Source organism: Heteronotia binoei, chromosome 6, assembly GCF_032191835.1.
Source record: "Heteronotia binoei isolate CCM8104 ecotype False Entrance Well chromosome 6, APGP_CSIRO_Hbin_v1, whole genome shotgun sequence".
NCBI classification, from domain to species: domain Eukaryota; kingdom Metazoa; phylum Chordata; class Lepidosauria; order Squamata; family Gekkonidae; genus Heteronotia; species Heteronotia binoei.
Window position 1 is genome coordinate 28127464 of NC_083228.1, and position 20840 is coordinate 28148303.

The 20840-nt window shown below is 43.2% G+C and overlaps 1 protein-coding gene across 1 annotated transcript in view; it reads right to left on the reverse strand.

The window, feature by feature from the left end:
* Window positions 1-20840, reverse strand: part of CDH23 (cadherin related 23) — a 655943-nt gene that overhangs the window by 150789 nt on the left and 484314 nt on the right. Inside the window, exon 26 of the mRNA XM_060241177.1 lies at window positions 19247-19395. Within this exon, the coding sequence (XP_060097160.1) occupies window positions 19247-19395 (149 nt within the window). The remainder of the gene's footprint in view (window positions 1-19246; window positions 19396-20840) is intronic.

Here is a 20840-nt window from a genome sequence, read left to right on the forward strand (position 1 = left end):
CCTTTCAGAGAAATCAACCCATCTAAAGAAGGAAATGGAATTCCTTCCTGGACCTCAGATTTATTGGCCAACATAACTTTCTTCCCACATGCCAGAATTAGGTTTCAGCTTACTCCCCTTCAGCCACCTAACCAAAGCTGTCAGACAAGGGTCAAAGACAGAGATAGCTGTGTCATAAGCATATTGACACCTAGCCCCCAAGCTATACATGAACATTTAAAAATCTCACATGGCTCTAGCCATTTGGGAGGGAAAACTCTATGGTACAATAGGTACCATAGAGTTTTTCCCTCCCAAATGGCTAGAGTATCCGGGAAAACCACAGAGTTTCCCAAGAAACGCCTAGAGCAGCCGCATGTGCCATCGCTAATGCAATGATGTCACTTCCAGTCCCCCGCTCTGGGACTCAGGGGACTTGGCAACCCTAGAGAGGGGAATGTGGCACAGGATGCAGCTATAGATGGTAATCACACTATAGAGTTACATGAATTTAGTCTGATATGAATGCTAGAATGAATTCACATAGGGAGGCCAGTTTTCAGATGGGACATGGGGTTCCCGCAGAATTACATGTCATCTCCAGACTACAGAGATCAGTTCCCCTGGAGAAAATGGATGCGTTGGAAGATGGACCCTATGGCATTAAATCACTCTGAGGTTCCTGTCCTCCCCAGACTCCATCCCCTCCAGGAATTTTCCAATCTGGACCTGGCGACCCTACCCTTCACATTAGTAATTCTTTCCCTCATGAAAGAGCCAGTTTGGTGTAGTGGTTAAGTGTCCGGACTCTTATCTGGGAGAACCAGGTTTGATTCCCCACTCCTCCACTTGCACCTGCTAGCATGGCCTTGGGTCAGCCATAGCTCTGGCAGAGGTTGTCCTTGAAAGGGCAGCTGCTGTGAGAGCCCTCTCCAGCCCCACCCACCTCACAGGGTGTCTGTTGTGGGGGAGGAAGGTAAAGGAGATTGTGAGCCGCTCTGAGACTCTTCGGAGTGGAGGGCGGGATATAAATCCAATATCTTCTTCTTCTTCTTTTTGTGTGTGGAGACAAGTATAGAATTGTACTTGATTTTTTTTATGTTAATGAGACTTGTGCTGAACTTGATCCCAAGGCATGTTGCCTGCAAAAAAAAGTCACTCAGTTTGGAAAAGCAAGGTTTTTTTCCCCCTGAATCTGAACTGTTTTTAGATGGCCACCCTGAACACTATTTAATCATAATAGCTTATATATTTCTATTTATTGTCAGTTTTAGACACAGTGAGCACTGCACAGTTGTGCACTTACCCCGTATTACTTGTGCTGTACTGTACAATTTTGCCTTAGGTTTGGCGGATGAAGAGAAAGGGAAGCACTGATAGATAGCAATAGAGTTCCAGTAGTGTCTTCAACAACAAACTGCTACCCTGTGAGTTTTTCAGTGGAGGATACTTCAAATAAATAAACTTCAGAGCAGTTCCCAAATTCCAAGCAAGTAGCAAATGAGCACGCAGTCACTTCCCTTTTTGACCGATGATACTTCATATAATATTCAAAGGGGAACATATGCAGGCTACACGTGTGTATTTCCTCTGTGCAACTTCCCCTCTGAACAAAACAACAAGTACTGAATACAGAAGCGACTCTGCATTTGGCAGGTAGTAATGTTTGATGCTTCTATCACTAAAACAGGGCATACATAAACTGTACAACAGTTCCCTCTCTCCTGTGTTTCAGCATTTAGTCCAGCCACATAAAAACATATGAGGGATCACTTTTAATTTAGAAGTCTTGAGCAGCCTGTCACACGGCAGCTACAGTGTAAAAACAGAGTGGTGTGCAAATAAACAACGAACCAGAATTGTGGTGATCCAAAATTTAACAAATCTTAAGAACTCGTGGTTTTGAGCACGTTTCTCAGCCATCTGAAACTCCTTTAACACTATTATTGATAGTGAATGGTCATTGCCCCAAACTGGTTCAGAACATGTAATAACACTTGCAGTTCCTTCAGATCATGTCTGTGAGACAGGCATTAAACCTATTATACACTGTAATGCTAAAGAGAAGCACAGCACAATGATACCATCTGGTGTTCTCAATGATTACTGCAAGTGCCTTCTTCCCCTAAGCACAACTGCAGAGATTGGAGTTGTGGCTTCTAAGAAAACTTACATTTGCTGTAGAGCAGGGGTGGCCAACAGTAGATCTCCAGATTTTTTTTTTGCCTACAACTCCCATCAGCCCCAGCCAGCATGGCCAATGACTGGGGCTGATGGGAGCTGTTGGCAAAAAACATCTGGAAATCTACCGTTAGCCACCCCTGCTGTAGAGACTCATACAAAGCAGGAGTGGTTTGATTTCTCAGGATTGGTCACATTAACATTCCAATTGTGCTTTACTCTGAAGAATTCAATCCAAGGACACTCCATCAAAATCCACATAAATGGAAACTTCCCAAGTACGCAGGGGAATTTAACTTTCTGTCTGGTCTGGTCTCCGGACTCGCCAGTATCTGCCTGTTTCTCTCTCTTTCAAAAACTGCTCTTTCTTCACATATAATCTTCCTCCAGCAGGGAGGGGGGCGGTTCCTCTCCTCCAAGCCCTTATGAGTTCTTGGGCAGAGTAATTCCCTATCACTTACAGCCCATTGAGGATATCTCTACACGTATTAACACTTAGTGTCATTTCTTGATGATCCATATGGAAGCAGTGACTGGGAAATAATCATCCAGTTTCAATTGTCAGTTATTGCTTGTCCCCCACCCCCCACCCCAGAGACTATGGCTAGGTTTCTATGAAATTGTTCTGCTAACAGTAGTACCTTCTTCAGTGCACGGTGCTTTTCCTTAATGCAATCAAGAGAAGATACTAGAGAAGATACAAAATACAATTGAAGGAGAAGAAGATATTGGATTTATATCCTGCCCTATACTCTGAATCTCAGAGTCTCAGAGCGGTCACAATCTCCTTTACCTTCCTCCCCATCACAGACACCCTGTGAGGTAGGTGGGGCTAAGAGAGCTCTTACAGAAGCTTTCCTTTCAAGGACAGCTCTGCAAGAGCTGTGGCTGACCCAAGGCCATTCCAGCAGCTGCAAGTGGAGGAGTGGGGAATCAAACCCAGTTATCCCAGATAAGAGTCCATGCACTGAACCAATACACCAAACTGACTCTCAATTGATGCACAGATGACACAGATTAGTTCCCTGGGGCTACTCTGGAGGATGGACTCTATGACATTATACCCCACTGAGATACTTCCCATCCCTAGACCACAGTCTCCCATGCTCCACCGCAAACCTCCAGGAGTTTCCCAATATGGGGCTGGCATCCTGTTAGGATTGCATTGTTTTTGTGTTGTTTAAGCCTATTTCTATTGCTGTGCATTGTTTTTTTGTTGATTAAGTTGAAATAAATATGGCTTAATACCGATTGGTTCATACACACACACACACAGAGCAAATGATGGGGGGACTTCTAGAAGCATTAAGGGATGGGAAAATGCAAAGTATTATAAGGAAATAAAAAAACAACAGGGTTATTATGTTGCTGTTTTTTAATTGCAGTTTTTGTACTCTAAATACAAATGTAGTAGTAGCAGCAGCAGCAGCAGCAGTCATAATAAAGGTTTATTGCATGTGGCCAAAAACTATTATGAAGTTGGTCTAAATCAGAGGTTCCCAAACTTATTTGGTCCAACGCCCCCTTTTCAGAAAAAAAAATACTCTTGTTTGTCTGTACACCTCTATTTTTTAATTCTGTATTGTAAATAAATCGCATCCTTCTTATATTTTAATTGGAAGGAGTTCTGGTCCTCATTACTAGTCTAATTGGGTGAATTCACACTAAGTACAGGCCCGGCGCTAGGGGTTCTGGTGCCCCTAGGCAGAGGCCTGTCCCCCCGTCCTGTTTCTTATTGTGCGCACAAAGCACGTGCAGCCCAATGATGTCACCAGAAGTGACGTCATTGGGCTGCTTGTACTTCGCACGAGCACTCACCCCCAGCCCCTCTCCTGCTTCAAAGGGAGCCAGCTGGCTCCCTTTGAAGTGGGGTGGAGCAGCCTGAGTGCTCGTAAAGAAGCATCCTCGGACACCAGCAGGTGCAGGGAGATGTAGGCCAGCAGGTGTGGGGAAGCCGGTGAGGTGTGGGGAGACGGAGGCCAGTGGGACTTGGGGAGGCAGAGGCCAGTGTGGCGTGGGGAGACGGAGGCTGGCAGGGAGGCTGAGGCCAGCGGGGAGATGGAGGCTGGTGGGGAGAGGGGGCACCCGAGGCGGCCGTCTACTTGGCCTACTCCCACACGCCGGCCCTGACTAAGTAGCAGGCAAAAAGGAACCCTCTATTTTTGTTAATTGGAATTTTCCTCTAAATTAGAAATTCTGGGCCCCTCCCAGAAATGTGATGTTTTGACACCTCCCACTCCTCTTCTCTTCTCCCTTTATGTTTCCACCACCCCTTATTTTTATTCCCCCCCCAATTGCACCCAAAGCTACTACCGTCCCCCTGGATCGTTCCAGCGCCCCCTAGGGGGCAATATCACCCACTTTGGGAAACACTGGTCTAAATAAAACACAGATCAAACATAGGAAGAAGAATATATAACCTATTGTCTCAACTTAAGTACACTGCAATGTGAGCGTCTCTGAACATTGAACACACAAGTACATGTAACGGTGACATGCACCTGTTTCTTTCTCCAGCATGGTAGCACCATTCATTATGTTATAACTTGCCACATGGCATGCTCATTCAATTTTTTACCTTTACAGTGCCCTGGAAGAGGAGTGGTGCTGTAGCCTGTCATGAGCTGCTCCAAGGGCACCTACTGCCCGCAGAAATAGCAACAGAGGTCCGGCCCATCTTTTCTGGGCTAAGCCTGCCTCAGCAACTCAGGCCTCTCCTCTTTAAACCCTGGAAAGAGCAGACTAGGACACACTGCTGTGTTGTTCCCCTTCGTGGAGCGTGGGTGTTCATTAGGAATGATACCTAAGTTCTTTAGCCTTGCTCTGTTCCATCCTTCCCCAACCTCTTTCCACTGTTTAAAAGCATCAATTGATGCTGTTTGCCTGCTTCTCCACAGATCTCCCTCTCTCTACCTCATCTTCCCCTGGCATATCTTGGGTGGGGGTTGAATGATCCTGGAAGCATGGAAGACAGATGGAGGAATAAACACAGGGGGACAGAAATTCATCAGTCAAAAGTGAGGTGTAGATAAAAATCCTAATGCCTGAGGAAAGGCAGACAGGGGCCCTCCCTTCTCTCTTCCCCTCCCCCCAACTGCAGATCCCAAACCAACTTCTGAGCAACTTGAAAGCTGGCATTCAGTGAATAGACTCCAGCAACCAGACTGTACCATTTAAACTTTCAGCAGGGGAAGGAACAGATGCTGGAGGCAAACAAAAAAAATATTACAATTCACCACAGGTTTCCATCCCAGAAACAATTTCTCCTGCACCCTTCAAAACCAAACCCAACCCATTCCCATGACATTCAGGAAACCTGTATTTCTAAATAGTCAGGAGTCTTTCAGTGTTAATTTGCTGGTGTTAAGTTTCTGTGTTCCTCTCATCCCCCTGCCCTCTCCACACACCCTGCTGCTTTTTTCACCCCTCCCCCAAGTTGTCAGGGGCTGAAAGACAACAGAAGGGACAGAAGGGATGAAGAATTGAAAGGAAACCTCCCTATAAAGCTGAAGAGAGAGACAGAGAGAGAGCTAAAGAGAGAAACTAAAGGGAAAAAGGAGCTGCAGCAAAGGAGAATTGCCTCAGAAAGATAACAAAGGCAACCAATGTCCTCAGATCCTTCCCGCAGTTGAAGTGATGCAGCTTTTCCAGAGGACAGCTTCCAAGAAAGAGGTCAGTACATGAAGTGGCAGCCGCCCCTTTTGTCTGCTACACTTTCCCTATTTGACTTCCCTTGGAAGCAGCGCATGCAAATTGATGGCCCAAGGGGAGAAAATACAACATTGTTTGGGATACTTTGGGATAAGGCAATGACAGCATGAGCTGGCTGATCAGAATCACCTGTGTCTGAAGAGGTATGTTTTATGAAAGGCAGAAAAAAGGAAATGCATCCTTGTTTTCTCAGGCAAAGATGCAGGACCTCCTCATCTATTCTGGAAGACTGCTTTACATAAAGATTAATTTGGATGCATAGGGAAATGGCCAAGTCCCCCCCCCCCCATGCTTTTATAAATAAGTACATAAGTATAATGGCTGCAGATACATGCTCTTGTAAGATACACATGCTCTGATGTGAACTTGATATGTATTCTGTTAAATTCTGCAAAGTCTCTCCACTGTTCAGGTGGCTGTTTTCTCAAAAATGTATACATTACTATCTACACCATGTATTTAGGATCTCTAAAGACAACAGGCAACAGATTGTATACATTTAGTATTGCTTTGTTGAAATCATAGAATCAAACTTAGAATCATAGCATCATGCAAATGAAAAATGACATCCCTGGTATTTGCAATCAGCCCACCAAATACCAAATTCCAATCATCCACTGGGACTCCTTTGCACTTAGCCATCACTAAGAATCCTGAGTTCCTTAGGACCATTTCATTATGTACACAACTGGTGAGTTTGCTCTTTGTCTACCAGGTTATCTTCCAATGAATACCATAACATAGAAAGTAACACCAGATCCAAATGCTGCCATTTCTATTGTGTAGTGAGGGTGTCCATACTGTTTTAAAGAACAGCAAAACATTTTTATTGGAAATAAATTTGGAGACAGTGGCAGGGTCTACAAGGAAAGAATATATACTGATGACAAATTCTGTGTGTAGGAGGGAAAACTTTTTCCCAGTGGAAGAAGAAAAGGAGGGCTCTAGGCTGAAGTCATTTATCAAGTGAGATAAACGGCTCTAAGAAGTGATCTGTGAATGATAACAACACATGGAATGACAGCTCAGCCTGGCTTCATGGGGGAGCTGAACAAGATCATTATACACCTAAATCTCAAGGCTAACAATCCACTGCATCTTTCTTTATCAGAGGTAGAATGGAAAGCCAAAATCATGTCCATTCTGTAGCCACACTCCCTCACCTCATGCAGGCCAAAGAGCTAGTGACAGAGAAAGGAGGTGCTACCTTGTTCCTCATTGCTGCACCTCCCATGAGCCAGCAGGGCAGAGACAGGCACTGCCCTACTTCTCCCATTCAGACATATCACACTTCTGCCAGCCTAGTGGGAAACCAGACACTGCTGTCCCAAGCTCCTTCTCATAGGGTTGCCAGCTCCCAGTGGGGTTTCCCCTGCTTTTGATGACTTCAGCTCACTGGCCGGTGAGGGAAACCCCAACCCCAAACAGTGATAGCATCACACAATGTCCCCAATGTGATGATGTCACTTCTAGGTGATGCCATTGTGCTGGGTGATGCCATTGTGCTGGCACATTGCGTGGCAACACTCTGGTTTTTACGCAAACTCTATGGTTTTGAAGCCAAAGAAACCATAGAGTTGTACCAGCAAGAATGAACACAAGCACAGCGGTTAATGTACTGATGTCAAAGTATGACCGATTTCACACTCAGTTTACCCTGCTGTTACGTTCCTCTTCTCTGCACAGTGTCCTTCAAATTTCCCACTATCTGCTCCGGAGCTGCAGCAAACATTGTGGTTTTTGCGTGGCAAACAGTTTTTGGCGGTTTCTGTTTGCCTTGGAAAACCACAATGTTTGCTGCAGCTTCAGAGCAGATAGTGGGAAATCCGAAGGATGCTGCGTTAAGAAGACGAACGTGACAGCGGGGTGAGATGAGTTTGACATTGATCTATATCTCTAAGCTGTACATTAGAGACAACTACATATAGCAACAATGAGAAATGCTCTTCATGTGGATCCAAGGTTTAAGTATTTTAAGAACATACAAAGATCCTTGCTGGCTCAGACCAGCAGTCCATATAGTCCAGCATCCTGTTTCACACAGCAGCTAACCAGTTGGTCTGGAAGGCTGAACAAACAAGGTACAGAGGCCAAGGCCTTCCCCTGCTTCTTCTTCTTAGCACTGGTATTCAGAAGTTTACTGCCTTCGTACATGGAGACTCTATTCAGTCACCATGGCTATTAGTAATCGATCGACCTCTTCTCCATGAATCTGTCTAACCCCCTTTTTAAAGCTATTTACTGTTGTGGCCATCACTACCTCCACTGTAAACAAGTATTTTCTTTTGTCTGGCCTGAACCTACTTCTCAACATAGGATTGCCAAGTCCAATTCAAGAAATATCTGGGGACTTTGGGGGTGGGGCCAGGAGACATTAGGGGTGGAGCCAGGAGCAATGTTGTGACAAGCATAATTGAACTCCAAAGGGAGTTCTGGCCACTACATTTAAAGGGACAGTATACCTTTTAAATGCCTTCCCTCCACTGGAAATAATGAACGATAGGGGCACCTTCTTTTGGGGTTCATAGAATTGGACCACCCAGTCTAATCCTTTTGAAATTTGGAGGGTATTTTGCAGAGAGGCACTTGATGCTATCTGCAAATTTGGTGCATCTACCACAAAAAAACAGCTCCCCCAAAGTCCTAGATACCCATGGATCAATTCTCCATTATACTCTATGGGAATTGGTCACCACAGGGAATAATGGAGTACCCAACAGACATTTCCCTCCCCCCCAGTTTCTGATGACTCTGAAGCAGGGGGAGGCCTCCAAACCGGGGGATCCCCTGCCCCCACTTGAGGATTGGCAACCATATCCCAACAATATCATTGGGTGCCACTGAGTTCTAGTTTTAGAACTTAACCTCATGCATAATTTTATATACCTCTATCTTCTATTCTCTTAGCTGTCTTTTATTTAGACTGAAAAGTCCCAGACTCCCCAGCCTGTCATTATAGGAATGGTGGTCCAATCCCTTAATCATCTTGATTGCCTTCCTTTGAGCTTTTTCCAGTTCTGCAATATCTTTTTTGAGACACGGCAACCAGAACAGCACACAGTATCCCTAATGAAGCCATGCCATAGTGCTATATAAAGGTATTACAACATTGGTTGTTTCATTTTCAGTCCCTTGAAGTGAATTTGCCTTTTTCACCACTGCCACGCACTGAATTTACATTTTCACTGAGCTTTCCATTAAATCACTGAGATCTCTTTCCATCTCAGTCTCAGCCAATTCAGATCCCATCCACCTATATTTAAACTTTGTTTTGTTCCAATAAGCATCACCTTATACATATGTTGAATAATGCTTGCTGCATCATTGCCCAGTCATCCAGTTTAGAGAAATCCTCTTGCAACTTTTCACAATGCACCTCAGGGTTCATCACCCTAAATAATTTGGTATCATCTGCAAATGTGGCTACAACACTGGTCACCCCCAATTTTTAAATCATTTATGAACTATCTAAATAGAAAAGTCCAGAATACTTGTGCGTGTGGGACCCCACTGCTCACTTCCCTCCGTTGTGAGAGCTGTCCCTTTATTCCTACTCTCAGCTTCTTGCCATTTAGGGTTGCCAGCCTCCAGGTGAGGTTTGGAGATCTCCTGCTTTTACAACTAATCTCCAGCTGGCAGAGATCAGTCCCCTTGGAGAAAATGGCTGCTTTGAAGGGGGGGGGGGACTCTATGGCATTGTACCATGCTGAGGCCCCTCCCCTCCCCAAACCCCACCCTCTCCCAGATCCACTCCCAAAGTCTCCAAGTTTTTTCCAACACAGACCTGGCAACCCTACTGCCATTTAACCAGCTTTTAATCTGTAAGACGACCTGTCTTCTTATCCCATGACAGCTAAGTTTACACAATAGTCCTTGGTCAGGTCAAAAGCCTTTTAGAAGTCCAAATTTATGATGTGTGCCTCATCTCCCTTACCCAAATGCTTGATAACCTGCTTAAAAAAAACTCCAAAAGGATTTTTCCTCAGCAGACTTTGTTCCTTGATGTGCTTAATAATACTCTATTTAATAACAGTCTCTACTAATTTTTCTATACATCAGCTGCACAGATACAGTAAACTGGCATCATCCATCAAGAGTCTGGGCATGACACTGGATGCTGTCCTCTCAATGGAAGTGGCTTTTTTCCACCTTTGCCAAGCTCAGCAACTGACTCCTGTCCTGTCCCATTTGGACCTAGCCACAGTGATCCATGCAATGATCACCTCCAGATTAAACTACTGTAACTTGCTCTATGCTAGCCTCCCCTTGAGAATGAACCAGAAACTCCAAAGGGTCCAGAATGCAGTGGCATGAGTCCTGTTGGGAACACCAAGGATGGCATATATACAATCTGTGTTGTGTCAGCTACACTGGCTTCCGGTTGAGTATTGAGTCAGGTTCAAGGTTCTGATTTTGACCTTTAAGGCCTTGAGCGGTCTGGGACCAACATATCTGAGGGACTGTCTTCTCTTCTATGTCCCTGGTAGGGCACTGTGTTCTGCAGGCAGCAATCTGCTGGTGATCCCCAGCCCTAAAGAAGCCCAGCTGTCCTCAGCTAGGGCCAGGGCTTTTTCAGTCCCGGCCCCTATCTTGTAGAACGCTCTGCAAGATGATGTCTGGGTCCTGTGGGACCATTTGCAATTCCACAGAGCCTATAAGGCAGAGATGTTCCACCAAGCTTTTGACTGAGGACAGCAACAGTTAGTGCCTTTTCTTTTGTCCACCTTCTCCAGAAGTGTTCCTCTCTGCCCCGTATGCCTCAACAGTCTGATGAGAATGAACATATGTTAGCAGGAGGCCATCAGAGTTGGAATTTTTATTGCTTTAAATTAATTGTTGTTTTAATCCTTGTATATTTTTATCTGATGTACATCAATCAGAGCCTGCTTGGACAGGATGGGTTGATTAATCAAATCTAAAATAATGATAAGAACATAAGAGAAGCCATGTTGGATCAGGCCAATGGCCCATCCAGTCCAACGCTCTGTGGCACACAGTAGCCAAAAACCCAGGTGCCATCAGGAGGTCCAACAGTGGGGCCAGGACATGAAGCCCTCACACTGTTGCCCCTCCCAAGCACCAAGAATACAGAACATGATGATGATGATATTGTCGTCTATAGTCTCCAGTAATTTTATCTACTTTCTATTGCCTAACCAATCCCCCCTGCCAACGATCAGGATTTCTGAACTGTCTTCTTAAACAACATATTCCCAGCAGTAAAACATATTCACGTTTTAAGGCAGCACTCTGATCACTTCCAGCTCTTTTTATTGACTCAGTAAGGGCACAGCAAGAGTCAAGAAACATGTTTGTATGCAGCATGTCTGGATCCGTTGAAGAGTCTCATTGTAAAGAATAACATAAATAAGATTAGGCAAATTGCCTCTTAATGCTGACATTTTTATTATCCCCTCTTTCTCTGTATTAACAGTTCATATGCCCTGAATTTTTTGCCCTGACTGTTTTTGCTGGAATGTAGCAATCTTGATTTAGCACTGTATCCTATCATACTACATCTTGTCCAAATCTTTAGGAAATCCAAGCAAGTCAGTAGGTATGAAGAATTAGAGCATGCCAGCAAGCCTATGTGATTTTAGTAAATGCCTTTAGCCAGGGCTACCTTTAGCCTACTTTTAGCACATTGAAATTAAAGCAACCTCATTTTTATATGTGCAGTTAGTAAGGCAGCCATTCAATGCCTGATTTCCCCCACTGAATTGCATAGCCCCCAATAGTCCAAAATTAGTCACGTCTCTTTTGACATTTAAGAAAATCCTCTCTAAAATCCTAACCACAGCAGGGTTCTCAACAAACTATTAAAACTCCACTCTAAATGCCATATTGGAAATGCACCGGGCAAACTATTATTTCTTAATTTATTTTTCCCTGCTGCCGTTCCACTGTTAGAACACACAGTAATTATGCTATAGCTCTAGTGTTGGGGTATGGAAACAGAAAGGCAAGGGTTCTTAACAATAGTTCTCCAAGCGTGAGATAGATCTCCACTAGATATGAACCTTTTATTCATTATTTAAGGGTCTATGAATAGTAGGTACTATACAGTAACAAAATCAAGACAGGGCTCTATCTGCTGGCTTAAAATCGAATGCAAATTCCTTCAGATTCTTCATTATAGTTCAGCATTACTGTTTAGGGATTTGAAATTGACAATAATTACCCAAAGAAGTTGTGGACAAATTCAGTAGGTGATGACAGCTTTACTGATAGATCATCAGGGAGCCAGAAGTAAAGACTGGAAAACAGCACAGCATCAGAGAATAAAAGGGTGCCATCTAATTTTAAATGGGCAGGTGGACTCTGAATACAGTTCTACCGATGTCCTTTGCAGGCCTTTTTTGCATCTTAGGAACTCCTTTGCATATTAGGCCACACACACCCCGATGTAGCCAATCCTCCAAGAGGTTACAGTTGGTCCTGTACTAAGAGCCTTGTAAGCTCTTGGACGACTGGATACATTGGTGTGTGTGGCCTAATATGCAAAGGGTTCCTGCTACAAAAAAAGCCTTGGTTCTTTGTAGCAAAAAGTTTGGAACCGCTACACTAGGGAAAGAAATATTTTCAATTCTGTCCGGACTTTTTGTTAAGCTTAATAGCCTTACATAAATGCCACACAGTTCGTTCCTACCATCTGCCAATTATTCCAGTTCTCTCATCTCTGTTCCTATTGTGTCTTGTAGGAAAGATGAATACAAATGACACTGCAAGTGAGACATCTCCAACCACCCGTGTACTTGCATTTCTCAATGCTACTACTAAACTGGTTCCACTAAGCTCTGTGCCAAGTGTAGAAAAGCCTGACTCCTTGCCAATGATCATTGCTCTCATCTGCATCTTCGTCCTTCTGGCCACCTGCCTCATCTTTGTCACTCTCTGCAAGCCTGCAGCTCTAGATCAATCTTGCCATGGGCCGCACGAGTGTATGCCTCACCACCCTGAAGATGCCAGTGAGCCACAGCTTAGGCTCTGGAAACGTCTGGGCTCACTGAGACATTCCATACGGAGCAGTGTCAAACGCAGCCGTCCTATTTCCCAAGCCAATGAAACTAGTTCAAGGAAAGTGCCTGTCAGCCAGGAATGGAATATCATGGAATCTACTAAAATGTGACTCAGTGAAAGCTTCCACAATTCAGCTGCAGAAATGCTCCATCTCAACAGCCCTTCACAAATTAACTGCTCAGATAGTATACACCTGCTTTGAGATGGATGGAAACGTTGGATAGTGGAGTCGTCATTATACTCCTGTCTATGAAAAAAGGGGTGCAGAAGAATAACTCTTTCAATGCCTTCTTGAAATGCTGAAACCATATTGTATTGGTGAGGAAACTCTTTCCACAGACAAAAAAGATAGGGCATTATTACATTGATGGGGATATAGGCTCCAAAATCATCCTAATTCCATTTGAGCCTGTGTCATCTGCCCCTAAAACTCTTCAGTCTATGAGAACAGAAGGTTTTGCAAAAACATGAGACTCACAGCTTGCTCGTCTGATGAATGGAGGTGACTAATATTTCCTGAGATGTGGAACAATGATTTATTAGCAATATTCTGTTTGAACATATATCTTCAGTCAAAATTGACTAGAAAATATGCAAAACCTTCCTGCACAATCACATTACCTGAGCCACAAAGTTTTGCTCCATGACACTTGTGTAAGTTACTTCGCATTGACAATGGGACAATGACGTGTCTAACTTGGAAGATGGAGTTGTGATTGCCACTTTTTTTGGTGGGGAAAAAAAATCCCTTGCTGCATATATGATCCCACAGCGGAGTTAATATTGCAGGAGAGGACACTGCCAGCAACCAAAGAATTAAACACATGAGTTCACAAAACTGTTAACGCACTGCTGCATTTGTATGGGTGCATGTTAAATCTGCAAAAGACAGAAGAGGAGTGCATTGCCCCTAGTAATGTAAACACAAACAAACCTTAAAATAGGCAATGGCTCAAGAGAAAAGGCATCCACATTCCACCTAAACATTACAGCAACAGTGTCTGAGGGAAGCATCATATTCACCTGGATGCACAACACTGTGCTGAGAAAATGATATCCCTGTAGAATCAGCACCATGAAAGACAACATGCGGTCCATGTACAACAAATGGGAAACCAATGTGCATTTATCATGCCGAACACTGATTGTGTAGAACAGCCCTTCAAAAGAGAGGCAGATATGGATGAATGAGCTGTCTTTGATTACTGAAAATAAAATCTCCCTTCAAATATTCCAGTGAGGACCCAGTTACAAGCAACACCGGGAGATCTGTTTGTTTAGCCCTGACTGTAACCCAATTGCATATTTAAGAGGATGTTGCAGGCCCAATTCTTACAGTAAGGAGCTTGAAGATGAGGGATGGATTTTCCTCATTCTCCAAATTGGGTTCTCCACCCCCAGCTTCATAATTCATTTGGGCAGACTAGGTTTAATCAAATGGGGCAGCTGCTGTCACATGCAGTTTGAGTGCCTCTGAGGTATAGCTGTGGTGGTGGGGGAGGTTTGGGGGCAACATTCCTGAGGTTTCCATCCTGCAGCACCATTGTTGTGCACAGAACAAGGTAGGAACATATGCAATGGCACATATGTGCATTTGCACGCCAGTCCAAACTGACAGATGGTTGCTGTTGTACAATGTGGGAGCAAGATGTGTCTATGCCAGAAGGCATGCTGGATGTAAGATGGGCCCTAAACGTGACAGTTTACCCAGATGTAGAGCGGTAGAGAATGCTGGCTTCTCTGTTTTTAGTTAAGAGTGACTTGAGGAAGGGCAAGAAAAATAGTGGTTGCTTTGATTGGAGACATGTCACAGAAGGAAGAAAATAGAAAACAGCCCCCCCCCCCAACACTAATTCCACTCCCCTCCCTTCCCCATGGCAGATTTTAATGAAAACAGAAATACTGGGAGATCTGTGAACAGTTTTCACTGGTAAACAGGAACAGGGAGGTGGGGGAATTGTGATCTTATAGTCAAATCCAACAGATATATCAGGGGTGGCCATTTTTTGCCTACAACTCCCATCAGCCCCAGCCAGCATGGCCAAAGGCTGGGGCTGATGGGAGTTGTAGGCGAAAAACATCTGGAGCTACTGTTGGTCACCCCTTTTATATATATAAAATTATTATTTTTATTGCTTGTCTATTCCCCTTTCCAGGTCTAACCACAGTACAGGGAGGAGGAAAGTTTCCAGAAATTGGCATGGGAGGAAGGAATTAACCTCTGTCTCTGTGGCACAGACCTAGTCTGAAAGTGGGCAGCTGCTAGTCTTTTTAAGATTTGTTGGAGAGAACTGCCATGGGTCTACCAGGGCATCTAGTTGAGAAAGTTCATCTGTTGTGTGTGTAGGTGAGGGGGGGGGGGGATTATACATAATGTTGATTCTAAGGCAATTTTCTGGTTATTCCTAGATCTACCCTTGTCACTTCCCAGTAGCCCTAGGAACCACCAGAAATTAGAGTTGCCAGCTCTGTGTTGCCAGCCACAGCCATGGGGATGCCACTGCCATTTTAAAGTAATTTTTAAAATGAAGGCCAATGCAGCATGGCTGGCTGAGACACTCTTGTTCCCGTTTCCACACCTTATCAAGTGCCAGAATGACCACATACTCACACATACAGTCACCCTGGGGCTGAAGAATGTTTGGGGATATTAGTGCTTTAATGTAGCTATTCAAATATACCTTTCAGGAAACAGATACTGCTGTTATTTTACCCTGGTCTTAAGGGATATATTTTTTATAACATTATAAATTCATTTGTCTTTTAACTATTAGTTGCACCTCTTCTTGGAAGCTAGTGAGAAGGACAATTCAATGGTGGGGAAAGGCAAATGAGAACACCTTCATCACACCCTCCAAATTATTTGCTATGAAATATGGAGACTTTTGGTAGAACTCAGACAAAGCTGTCATAATGTCAGCAGGACAAACGTACAACTAAGCACTTTACTAATATAGCTTTAAATGGGGCTCTCCCCTGGATTGTGCCAGCTGCTCCTTAGGCAGATGTGTGCAGGGCTTTTTTTGAGCAGAAACGCACAGGAATGCAGTTCTGGCTAGCTTGGTGTCAGGGGGTGTGGCCTAATATGCAAATTAATTCCTGCTGGGCTTTTCCTACAACCCCCCCCCCCCTGGATATGTGTTATCATAGTGAAGTTCCCTGAAGCAGTCTGTGTACACACAGTGGCTCTTGCAGGGTGCTGGATGGGGCAGGTCTCCACCCAGATGTTGTGGAACATCTTGCAAAGTTGACTCTCTATAACTGGAAGAAGCTATGGAATCAGCAGTGTAAGAAAAAGCATAGTTAAGGTTGCTAATACACATTAACTTTTTAGTATATTGCTTAGTTTATACGCTTAGCTTGGTTTATATTTGGACTGATGCCTGATATTTAAGAGGTTCTTTACTGTAAGTGTGTAATGGTTTGGTGCACATAAACGTACACACTCAGTTGGCTTATTTCTAAGCAGGTGTTTGCTAAACTGATTTCACTGCAATTCCATCTTTTCTGCTTATAATATCTATATATTCAGCACTGTGTTCACACACGCATGTAATCACCAACTTCTGCTGAATAAAAATACTTAAATCAGCATCCAAGCCAAGCAAACCCAACTGAGAGGGGTTTGTGTGCTGCTGAAGTAGCTGTAGAGAAGAAAAAAAAGCTCAGGTGTAATGCCATAAATGCAAATATCATCCTTGGCATTCATACTGAGTCATCTCAGAGGGAACGTGAAACCATGGCGATTAGTTAATAAAATAAGGATTTGGTTCACAGACAAACGGTGAATATGGCTGTATTAGTAAATCCTGGCTTCAGCACTGCTGTTCTTTCCCCTGCTTCCCTGACAGAAACTTGGCTACTATTCCAGCCTGTCTCACAGCACCCAACTATGGTTATTGAATCAAATCAGAATTTAGCTTGCAAAGAATCTGTGAATCCTGGCATGTCTTGGAGGGTAGGACAGGTTGATTATCCCCCTATTTGAGGAAGGGTGGTGGTGGAAGGGTGGTGAGGCTGAACAAGAATAACTCATTTAAAGCCACTTACTTCTGTCATCATGACAGAGAAGGGGGGGGGACTTCCTGGTTCACAGCTGAAATTAACAGTAATTCTTGTACCACTGTTGATATGGAAAGTTTTTAATTATCAGCATATTCAGCAGACCAAAGTGCTTGAGTAGCGGTTAAAATACCCAAGTTAGGCACCAACACTGACTACTTACATTACCTGAAATACTTTGGCACAAGACAGCTATTCATCTGAATCAAAGGAAAATATAAAGCTCAGAACATCTATAGGTCATGATGCCAATCACGTATGGGGATTTATCACACAAGCATGCAAAAACAAACTTTGAGAGAAGAAAGAACACACCTCCTCTTGTTTCAATTGTAAAACTGATTTTAAACTAAAAAAGATCCAACTGTATATTTCCTCAATTTGATTTGTGACATTTTTCATGTTCACTTTGATGCATTTGACTTTCCATTTGTTTTGGTTAGAAAAACAATTTCTGCAATATATTAAAGAGAGTTTCTCTAACAGGAATCTACATTTTCCTTGCAGACATCCTGATAGTACTTTTCATTTGTGTGAGCATTTAGTACCATCTACAGGAGGCTTTGACTATTTGGTTCTATTTTTTTTTCTTACTGCATTTCTCACCATTGCAGACTCTTACTAATATCAAGAGACATTCAGAATGTTACTGCACAGACAAAAGCAAATCTTGAAGTATTTATGTCATCCCCATACAACATCTTATTTTGATGCACTGACATATTTTAACTTTCAAACCATCAAAACGGCCTAATCAACATTATAAAACAGTTGCCTCTGCAAATTCATCTGCAAGTTTTATATTAGGAGCAGAAACATTGCATGTGCTCCACAAGAAGCTCTTTTTGCCCATTTCCTGAACACAATATCCTCTTCTGCTATATGGTGGGATGGGGATCAAATGAACCACAATGGGCAGAGGTTTGGACTCCGCTTAAATCCAGGCAAAACACCTTCTAAGCCTAACACACTTCACAGCTGTCCCAAGTTCCCTGGAAATTAGATGGGATGCAAATAGAACACCAGATTGATTGAAATTCAGAAGTTCACCAGGTGATTGCTGGGCAACCACAAGCACTTCTTTTAACTGCTTATTGAATATGGTGAGCTAGGCTGAAGTATGGTAGCAGCTCAGCTCCATATGAAAGGGACAGCTGGTGTACATGAGTGTATACATTCATGTACACCACCCCGAGCAATGCAAGCAACAGCAATATAGAGAAAGCGATACAAATGATAGCAATGTAGAGCCTGCTCTACTTTTGAGAACCTCATTATCAATCACAAATCAGGCATCACAGATCCTCTTGCCACAGTGAACCCATCTGCCCTACTGTATTCCCATCACCATTTTTCCCTGCAGTTTATCCCAGGTTAAGTATGTGACTCTACAAAGGCAATTTTTGTTCCGTTTCTGAGTGTATCACATGGCTGACCCCTTGCTTTTCAAAAATCTCCATGTGATTGTAACAGTCCTGTTATCTCACTATATGCTGGCAGACCAGAGAAGCAAATTCAAGAACAAAAAAGAAGAAGTCTTCTATGAGCTTTCTGAGAACACTCCTTAGTACTTGCTACGAAAACATTTGGTTTTGAAGAGGAACTGGAAAGGAGAAAAAGAGACTGAGTGAATGCATGCATTCATTCAGCTAGCTCTCTCATACACCCATTCATTCCACTGAGGGCTAGCTCCACAGAGGGAAACAAAAAACCTCTGAGTCTTCAAATTCTTTTCTAGTTTTCCTTTTAGAGATGCTTTGTATGCACTCACACACTTGTACACATTGTCAAGAAAGGACTGCTTCAACAGTGCCTCCCTCCCAGATTTGTCTGTTTGCCACTTACACCACAAACATGACTTTCCAGACTTGGGTTGACTCACTAAGCAGCACATACTGGTTATTGTTCAGGGGCCACATTCTACAACACATCTTGTAGAACCCATTAATGCCATCTACACTGCAACTCAGTGAGCCCCAATGCTGGTATGTGGCTAGCATGTGGGCCCAAAGCCCCAGCTAAAGTGGGTTTTTAAAAATGTTGGCAAAGTGCTGTTGCTTCTTTCCAAGCTGTGCAGCTTGCTGTATCTGATGAAGGGAACTGTGACTCTCAAAATCTTATACCCCCAAAGTCTTGTTGGTCTCTAGGTTGCTACTGGTCTCAAATTCAGCTTCCTGTTGTTAGCCTTTCCAACAGCAGCAGCAGTGATTGCCAAATCCAAGAATCTTAAGGTAATAGAATAGAGGCATGGCCTAATATAAAAATCTCCTAAAAGGAAAGATTTGCTACATGCCTGTACTATGCTGCTGTAGTCTGGGACGTCCTCAGGGACAGTAGCCTCATAGCTGCTCTGAAGGAAGATGGGTCGATTGTCATTAACATCCAGCACAGTGACATGCACAGCGGCGGTTCCAGTCCTCCGTTTGCCTGTGGGACCATTATCTATGAGAACAAAGACAAAAAAACCCCAGTCCATGTAATGTCACAGCATAAACAAAAAAGTTGGTAGTACTGAAAGAAAGTTGACGAAGTGCAAACTGTTCAGAAGCAAGCAGGGTCAAAATACTTTCCCTTGATCTTAACTCCCATAGCCCACTCACCCAATTATTTTCAAGCTTTACTTCCCAACAACATGAGCTATCCACCCAGATCACACTAACAGTTTCATGGGCCTTAGCTCACACTTGCTAGAGAGGAGATGTCATCCAGCAGCCCTAGACTTCCACTTCTTTCTTATTGCTGGATCTTCCACTTGGAGCTTGGGTAGGGTTGCCAGGACACTCATGGCGGGACTCACCAGGAGCAGCAGGAAGGCCTATTGACATACAACAATATGTCTACATCACTGCCCACATGACCTGGAAGTGATGTCATCACACCCAGGATGTCAGGGCAATGCTCTGGTATTTGGGTAAAAATGCTACAGTAACGCATCCTCCAATTATACAACCAATGAAAGATATAATGAGGAAATATGAGCTAGAGGCTGATGATGGCACTGCTTGGTTACTATCTTGGATAGGCCAATTATGTGGTTGTTCCAGCTTAAATATCTGGGATTTAGTATGCATTTTCAGTAAGGGTTACAGCAAATTTCATTTACATCACAAAGGCTTATAATTATTCCTTTATCAGAGATGTTTGTGTCACTCTGACTTGTAATTACTGTCTTGCTGAATGCTGTTTTCAGAGTAGATTATAGGTAGGAGACTGATACTGGATCTGGATTGGCTTTACTTGGAGCTGATTTCATAATGCATGTGCCAGTAAACATGTGCTTGGCTTGATGGGTATTTTCCACAATAGGCTTCATCAGCCCCTAAGCTTTTTCGCCCCATGTTAGTTAACTACACATGGCCTAAAATCAAGCCCAATGTCAGAGTGATATGAAGTGCATTCCAAATCTATACTGGTGTTGAAATGATCACCATTGAACATAGAGGGCACAGAAAATTTAATTCTCCCTTCCTAGTTTTCTATGTGATTCAAAACTAGTATGTTTTCCCTCCTGTAATATTTAAACAGGCAAAATATAAATCAGTATCACTGCCTTAATTTGATTTGTGATAGAGAAAAATGAAACATTCAGCTGCTTCTGGTCTAGAAGCAAAATTAACTTCAGTACTGAGTTTTTAAAACTCATATCTGGGGGAAAAAACTATGTGTTTAGGATTAAATATTACAGGAAAATGTGAGTGTTTATATTTACAGAATGCCAGTCTGAATTTGCCATTATTTTAAATTTTTTGTTTCAGTATTATTGGAAATATGAAAGTTTTATGTATGAGGCATCAGTATGAACCTGAAGTATTTTAAATGTCACAGGAAATGCCAAACCCTACTAATTATTATCTGGTGTTCTTTCATAAATGTGTGCTTCATATACG